The 8,651-nt window shown below is 39.9% G+C and overlaps 1 protein-coding gene across 3 annotated transcripts in view; it reads left to right on the top strand.

The window, feature by feature from the left end:
• Positions 1 to 1,025: 1,025 nt before the first annotated feature.
• MAPRE1 (microtubule associated protein RP/EB family member 1) overlaps positions 1,026 to 8,651 on the top strand; it is a 28,235-nt gene continuing 20,609 nt past the window's right edge. The window contains exons 1-2 of one of the 3 annotated variants that reach the window (XM_043981729.1): positions 1,026 to 1,178; positions 5,979 to 6,102. In XM_043981729.1, the coding sequence (XP_043837664.1) occupies positions 5,982 to 6,102 (121 nt within the window). In that variant the 5' untranslated portion in view covers positions 1,026 to 1,178; positions 5,979 to 5,981. Of the gene's footprint in view, positions 1,179 to 1,387; positions 1,427 to 3,875; positions 4,234 to 5,978; positions 6,103 to 8,651 lie in introns of those variants that run through there. The other 2 variants (XM_043981728.1, XM_043981727.1) reach the window with 2 other exon arrangements.

The raw sequence follows: 8,651 nt of genomic DNA, 5'->3' as shown, positions 1-8,651 counted from the left end.
TGAGGAAGGTAGGATGATTATTTTCTTCGTTTTTGAGATGGGAAACTGAGATCTTTATAGAGGAAAGGACTAATACAAGGTGATACTTGGAGTTACTGGCAGGACAAGGTGTCTTCCCACCTAGCTCAAGGCTTGTTTTATTTTTGGATTTGTATTATAGCACCTAGCCGGATAATTTGATTCATTGATTTCATTTTTTCCCTTTTTAAAATTGAAAAAATTTTTTTGCAGGGCAATGAGGGTTAAGTGACTTGCCCAGGGTTACACAGCTAGTGTCAAGTGTCTGAGGCCAGACTTGAACTCAGGTCCTCATGAATCCAGGGCTGGTGCGATACCTAGTTGCCCCTATTTATTGATTTCTAATCAAATCACTTGGCTGTCTTTGTTTTACTATTTGATGTGATACAACTGCAGGAACTGGCTAAATAGAATTTGTCTATTCATCACTTGGCTTTCTTTGTTTCGCTATTTAATGTGCTAAAACAGCACATTTTACAGATGAGTGAACTGAGGCACACTGGTTTAGTGACTTGTCCATGGTCACACAGCAGCTGTCAGGGTAGATTTTAACTCGGGTCTTCCTCACTTCAGGCCCTGAATTCTATCCACTGCACCATCTAGCTACCGCGATATTATATCATTATATACAACATTATATCATATTATAACATTTGTTGAATTTGCCATTATTCTCTCGTCCTTGCTCTGAGAGAGAGAGAGAGAGAGAGAGAGTGTGAGTGAGTGTGTGTGTGTGTGCGCGCGGATTTTAAGATTGTCAGGTAATTCTTTAAGCTGCTTTGCTTTGGTGGTCAGAGCCACACCTTGCGCTCCAGGGTGAGAATTCTGAGCTGGTCTTTGGCTGCACTGAGGTCGGAATCTCATTGGCTACCGTGAGGCACGTGTCTTCGCCGCTCCCTTAGCCTTGTTCCCACCCCCTGCGTCCTTGCTTCGGCTCGGAGAGCCCTGAGGCTCCGCCCCTCTTAGTGGCTCTTTTTCTTCCTCTCCTCATTCCCCTCCCAGAAGCAAGCCGGGAGGGGTGACGCACCGTTACGTCGTGGCGTCGGGGAAAGGAGGGGTGCGCATAAGGTCATCGCGCGGGCGGGGTTGGGCGGTTTGAACAAGACCTAGACGGAACTGGGGGGCCGGCGAGAGAGGAGACGCGGCGCCTCGAGAAGCCGGTGAGGAGTGGGAGACGGGGACGCGGGGTGTGGGCGCGGCTAGGGACGGGCGGCGGAAGCCGAGGAGGGCGGATGCCTGGGTTGCGGAGCGGGAGCCGGAGAAGGCAAGAGCTGCGGCCTGTGGGGGCTCCGGGCGGCTCCGCCGGTGGAGCCTGTGAAGGGGGAAGTGGGGGAGGGGTCGGGCCGTGACCCTGCGAGTGCGCGTGCGCAGGGGTGTCTGCGGGAGCGTGAATGGGGAGTGGATGGAGGTGAGGAAGATCCCTTGCCCGGAAGTTGGGGTCGCAGTGCGGCGTGCGAGGGTGTAAAGAGGGGGCATTTTCGATGGGAAGGATGATTAAGAGAAAGAGATGTGTTCGGGGGAAGGGGGCTGGGACGGGTTGTGTAGAAGTCGGGTGGATGCCAATAACCGGAGTAGAATGGCTTTGAGAGATGGGGAAATGGCGGGGAAGGGGGTGGGGGAAGGATGGGAGGAGAATCAGGGAAGGTATTTTCCCTGCAGGAAATCTCTGTAGCACAGCAGTAGGAAGCATGTGCAGATGAGCTGTGCTATGTAGGATGGTAGGGAATACTCCTGGTAAGTCACATGATTGGAATTAGAATCACAGAATATCAGCGTTGGAATGACCTCAGAGGCCATACTTGGTCAAGCATACCCTCTGGTACAACCGGCTTTTCCTTAGAGACAGTTGGTGAGGGAGAACCCACGATCTTGGGAGGCAGCCTATTACATATTTAGATAGTTTTAATTGCTGGGAAGGTTTTTCTTGTTTGAATTATGAATCTGTCTCAGCAACTTTTATCGAGAATTGTACCTAATTTTGCCTGGTGGGATCAAACCTGCTGCCCTTTCTGATCGAAGATAGTTATTGTTGCTTCCCCAAGACTTCTTTTTTACAGGTCGAACATCCACATTTCCTGCATTTGAATCTCTTATGGCATGAACTCACAGTCCAATACCACCTTTCTCAATATCAATGATCAATTCTCTTCCTAAAACGTAGTACATGGGCCTGAACACAAAACTTCAGATGTGGTCTTGGCGGGGCATTTTACTATCACTACTTTACTCCCTGGACACTGAGCTCTTAATTAGCATTTTTGCCTGATTCCATATTGTTGTCTCATTGAGTTTGCACTCCTGATTCCATATCGACAGTAGGCTGTTGTCCTGGTGAAGGGGAGTTTTCTTATTAGGTTATGGGGAATCACTACTGGTGGTTAGGCCAGGAACAGGAAGCATGAGGCATGGTCCTCTTTTGCTGTGCTAGATTTGGGTGGGTAGGTACTGCCCCAGGGAGGCTAAATGGTTGGAATTACTTGTGGGAGGGCTGTGGGATTTAAGAAATGATCTGATCTACAGATTCTTAACCTGGAATCCTTGAAATTGTTTTAAGGGTGTGTGTGTGTGTGTGTGTAGATTTTATATGTATGATGTTTCGATATTATTGTTTTTTTTAGTAAAGGATTACTAAGATAACTATTTTATGCATTTACAAACATTCTGAGAAAGGGTCCATAGTCTGGCTTCTTCAGACACATAAAACGTTAACTACTGGTAATCCAGCTACCTCATTTTACAGATGAGAAAAATGGAACCCAGGGAATGTAAGGGACTTGACCACAGTGACACAGGTGGTGAGAATCAGATATTATTTTCCCCAGGTGCTCTGAGCCCATATTGTCACACTGCTTTTTCAGCTACATGGCAGCCTTGAGGCTTGGGATAAGGGTCAGGGGATGGGTGAGGAAGTCATGTGACAGGCTGGACTTGTGCTCTGTAGGGGCCAAATAGGGAGTGTCCCAGGGAGGACAGATGATTAGAATTACATGTGGGGGAGGATCTGGGTTTGAGTGGCTAGCTTCTAATAGCTATATAACACTTAAAAGTTAAGGAAGCATTTTCATTGTCGTATCATTTGATCTTTATGGTTATCTTCTGTAGTAGGTAGTATAAGTAAACATGATAGAGTCAGATTACTGTTTTTAGAGTCAAAAGAGCTAGTTTCAAGTTTTGCTCACTCTTAAAACCTTTAACTGCTATGTGACCCTGGACAAATCATGTAACATCTCTGAGGCTCTGTTTCCCACTTTATAAAAGAGAGATAATATTTGTATTGCTTACCTTACAGGGTTGTTTATAAGATTATACATTAAGAGCTGGAATGATCTTCAGAAGTAATTTAATTTCATTTTACAGATGAGGAAAAAGACCCAGAAAGGTGAAGTGACTTGCTCAAGGTCTTAAAGATGGACTTTAAAGTCAGGTTCTCCGACTAAGCTATAGCACTCATTCTGCTATAGTGCCATTTTATAAACTTTTCTAATGTAAAAGAAAAATATCAATACTTAAACTACCTATCTCTTTTTTAGGAAAGTACTTTTGTTTTCCTCACTTTACAGGTAAATAAAATGAATCTCTAGAGATGACAGAAGTCCTGTAGCTGGCAGAGGCAGGGCAGAAATTCAGTTCATCAATCACATTTAGCCTTCTCTCCAGCTATTTAGGATATTGATAGAGTCCTTGAATATTTATTGAATTTGTATATACAGGGGATATAATATACATTTAGTGGCTGTCTTATTCTGTACTGTGGGTGCCTTAATTATTACTATATTATTAATGAAAGGATTTGAAATCATAAGCTGGAAGGCTATTTAAAATATACTCGGTTGCATATTGGACAGAATGCATATGACAAGGGTTCCATCTGCTTAGATTTTAAGCTTGCATGACACATATTATGAATTGTACATGTTGTACACTTGAGCTATGCAAAGAAGAGTATATCCTTCTCCAGACCAGAGACTGTGCCTTCTATTTCATTTCTATCTGCTCGTAAACCTATGAAGTGTGCTATATGTTCTTATGTACCTGGCAATTTTTGACTTTCGTTCAAGTGTATGCTGAGATCTGTGGGTTTTAATCAAGTTTGGTTTTGTAAGTCAACACGAGATTGTCTTTTCTGAGTTCAACATTAAACACTTACTAAGTGCCTTCTATGGAACTGTGTGCTGGGACTTGCATATTAATAAGGATGATCAGATGTGGACAGAGGTAAGCTTAATATGAATTGGGATATGGTAAATGTAAAAAAGCAGTAGTAAGTGCTTTGAGAAAAATGTTTAGCTATTCATAAGTTTTTTCCTCAAATTTCAACTCCTTATCTAAATTGTTTCTCAAAATTAGTTTTGTCATGGAATGACAACCTGCATTATTGAGGAGAAAAATGACTATTTTAAATTATAATAGTAGTAACAGTAATAAAAATTCAAAATAATCAGTAACATTTCTAGTGTGTGTGAAGGTATAAAAAGCCTTCCCTCAAGGATACCCAGTAAGATAGGTAGTACAAATGCAATGATGTCAGTTTTTACAGATAAGGAAATTGAGGCTCTGGAGAGGATAAGTGAGTTAGTTGCCTGTGGTCATACTATTAAGTATCTAAGGCAAGATTAAATCCAGGCGTTTTGACTCCAGGTTCATTATTTATACTATACTGAATTGCTTCTTAAATAATTTATTTTTGGAAATTGACGTTTCAGATTCTGTTCTGGTTTATAATTGCCATCTTTATGGTGACTGTTGAATGACTAGCTCCTAATTAACTTACCAAAACATATTGTTTACATGTAGGTGATACTTAGAGGACAGTCACCATGATAATTTAAGTATTTTAAATTAAACTTGCTTACCATGGGTTGCTTTGGCCAAAAAAATACATCACTTGGCAGCCAGCCTGCTGGTGGTAAGCCTTTCTGTATTTCTTTAGGTCCATATTCAGAATATGTACTCTATTCCAAAAACTATACACAAGGCCTTTCCAGCATGGTTCCACCTGATAACTTAGGCTGCAGTGATAGAACCTACAAAACCCTAGGGTTACTCCCTTATCATAGTAAATAGGACTTTGGTTGAGTGCTCAGTAAATGCTCCTGTTGGTGATACTCTGTTTAGATAATGTCGATATGGTCATAGTGTTGTGGGTTTTTAGTTGCATAGATGGCATTAGATCTTTCATAGTTATGAAGTCTGGACCGACATTTTCTTTATGTTGTTACTGTTTGAGTGGAGAACGTTAGTTATTTTTGTATTTTAGCCAGTTTTAATTCACGAAACCTTTAATCATCCTCTTCACTGTGTTGTAAGTTTAGAGTTTTAAATTGACCACATCAAAATGTATCTCCTTAAGTTTTATTGGCCATGTGTGATTCATTTCAGGTTATAAAAAAGCAACCTGAGGCAGAACAATAGAATGGAAATACTATTTGGTGTTGGAACACCTGGGTTCAAATTCCAGTTTTGCCACCTATTATTTTTGTGAACTTAATCAAATTTCCTTTCTGGGTCTCAGTTTCTTCATTTGTAAAATAAGATTTTTGGATTAGATAACAGTTCTAAATTTGTGAATCTATGATTCTCATGCTGGATATTAGCTATATATGGTAGTAGAAATTTGGACTTTCTGGTTGCAATCTTTTTTTTTTTTTTTTTTTGGTGAGGCAATTGGGGTTAAGTGACTTGCCTAGGGTCCCACAGCTAGTAATTGTTAAGTGTCTGAGGTCGGATTTGAACTCAGGTCCTCCTGAATCCAGGGCCGGTGCTCTATCCACTGCGCCACCTAGCTGCCCCTCTGGTTGCAATCTTAAGTAGTGTAAAGGCAAATAACAAGGTCTCAATTGAATGGTTTAGTCAACCCTTATTGTGTGCAATCCAGTGTGTGGGGCATTTTCCAGAAAATTATCTAACCAGTATGTTTACCATATTTTGAAGCTTTTTCTTTTTTCCTCCCCATATTATAGAAGATGGCAGTTAACGTGTATTCAACTTCAGTAACTAGTGATAACTTGAGTCGACATGATATGCTGGCCTGGATCAATGAATCTCTGCAGTTGACCTTGACAAAGATTGAACATTTATGTTCAGGTAAGAACGACATTAATAGAATAGTTTTGTAGATCATGAACAAATCTTAAATTGAACAGAATGGAGCAGGTAGCTCAGTTTGGTATTTGCCTCTGAAATTCAACACACAATAAAGATGCTTTTTGTTCTAGTAGCTCCGTTAAGTGTTTTTTTTTGGGGGGGGGGCGGGGCAATGAGGGTTAAGTGACTTGCCCAGGGTCACACAGCTATTAACCATTAAGTGTTAACATCCTATAATGAGTACTTCTCAACTGTAAACTTGTGATTCTGCGATTCCCCCCCCCCCCCCCCTTAGAGTTTCTCTTCAGACATAAGCTCTGAAATTTGTTTTCTTACACAGACTCTGTTAGTCTTGGTGATGGTACATTGCCCCAAAGACTATAGCAGTGACATGCCAAGACTACTATTGCCAAATAAAATAAGTCATTTAAATTTTTTTCTATTTATTTTCATTAAGGTTGACTAATTTTACTACTGTTCTAGTTTTACATTAATTCAAACCTTGAAGTTTAGATTTTTTTTCCTTATTTGGTTAAAGGAGCTCAGGGACAACATCAATTCCATTTAAGCATACTAATGGATTTAATAACCATCTTTTGTAAGTTTGAGTTTAGGCCTGTCAGTGGTATACAAAGTCTCAGTGTTATAACATTCAAGGCTCTAATGCATGTGAAATATAAGATAAGTTGTAGGTATCTTTTTTTTTCCCCATTACATTACCTTTGAGCTATGGAATGGGGGGATCCTCAGTCTCTTAAATTTCCTTTACCATCTCTCAGTTTGGTTTAAGTAGGCTAATGTCCTTAAATTTGAAAATGACTTAGTATACCTTCTTACCTTATATAGGAATCCCTTGATAGATCCTTCAGCCTAGAGAGATATCTAGACTACACACTTTAAGTTGTTTTTAGTTAAGGCTATATAAAACATTGAGTAACATTTGATCTCTTACATGCTTCATTTTGTTAGTGATGTGAAAGGAATTGCCCAATATGCTTCAAACTGATACAACTTACTCTGCTTATCATGGAATAGTTGAGATTTTAGTAGAGTTATGATCAGACCATACACTATATACCTAGGTAATGTTCTCTTGAAAGCATTAGTTCCTATTTCTTAAGTTCATTACAAATATCTAGCAGATTTGTTACTTCACTTCAGTTATACCTTAAGTGTTCTTTCTATTCCTGTAGCCAAGTAATTCCTCTTGTTGGCTTTCAGAGAAGCATCAGTAGTTTCATCTTTAGACTTTGCATTTCTTCAAAACTTCTTCCATTATGAACTCCTGAGAAGAGTTTCCCCCTAGCTTTATTCTTCTTATAGTCATTATTCAATTTTTATCTATTTCTACTATATTGTCATGAGCAAGGACTATATTTTCACATATGTATCGCCCTTTATTTTTTTAAATTGGTGTCTTTTTTTATCACCTTAATTTCAGAACATATCTCCCTCTTTCTTTATCCAGCTATCTATCTCTTTAACAAAGATTAAAAAAAGAAAGGGGGAAAATTTTTGACCCACATCTGATAATATATGTTCCTTACCCAGGTTTTCCTGATTCCAAGTCCAGCACTATCTATTATACCACATGTCTGTACTTACAGATACTTTACTATTTCCATAACATCCTTCTTTTAGGAGGCTCAAATATATATTGAAACATAGAGCTAAGACTGATAATGTAGAAATGGTATAACTTTGGGTAGTAGAATTTGTAGTATATGGCAGTATGGCAGTAGTATAGTAGGCAGAATACTGGACCCCAGGAATTTGGAGTCCTAGGTTCTAGTTTGGTTTCTGCACCAGGCTAGCTGCGTGGCTGTGCGCTATTCATTTTATTGTCCTGGACCTCTGTTCCCTCCTCTGTAAAATGAAGATATTAATACTTGTCCTACTTAATTCTCAGGATTGTTGAATATCAGATGGGATTTTACTTTTTTTGTTTTGTTTTGGAGAGTGGATCTGCCAGTCTTGCCCTGAATGGGAGTGCATTGGCCACTCATCGGTTTGATCCCAATGCTGATAAGAATGGAAGCTTTAACTTACTCTGTTTTTCATCTGACCTGGACTGTTTTCCCCTCCATAGGTAACTTGGTTAGGGGTCTCTGTTCTTTGGGGCTCACCATAATAGTGCCAGATTTAGTTCACATGATCTGCTTTAGCCTTAATGCAGCTCAGACAGAACTTGCAAATTCAAACCTTAGCCTTCCCCAGTAGAAGGGACTTTTCAAGGCCTATTTATTTTATTTTATTTTATTTTTTTAGTGAGGCAATTGGGGTTAAGTGACTTGCCCAGGGTCACATAGCTAGTAAGTATTAAGTGTCTGAGGCTGGATTTGAACTCAGGTACTCCTGACTCCAGGGCTGGTGCTCTATCTACTGTGCCATCTAGCTGCCCCAAGGCCTATTTAATTTTAAAAAATTCTTTTACATTTTTTTCCACTCAATGGTAATTAATTTTTTCCCAATTACATGTAAAGATAGTTTTCAGCATTCATTTTTATAAGCTTGAGTTCCAAATTTTACTCCCTCCCTCCCTTCCCTTT

Source organism: Dromiciops gliroides, chromosome 2, assembly GCF_019393635.1.
Source record: "Dromiciops gliroides isolate mDroGli1 chromosome 2, mDroGli1.pri, whole genome shotgun sequence".
Lineage (NCBI taxonomy): Eukaryota > Metazoa > Chordata > Mammalia > Microbiotheria > Microbiotheriidae > Dromiciops > Dromiciops gliroides.
Note: the sequence above shows the minus strand (reverse complement) of the source record. Positions and strands in the feature narration are given on the sequence as shown.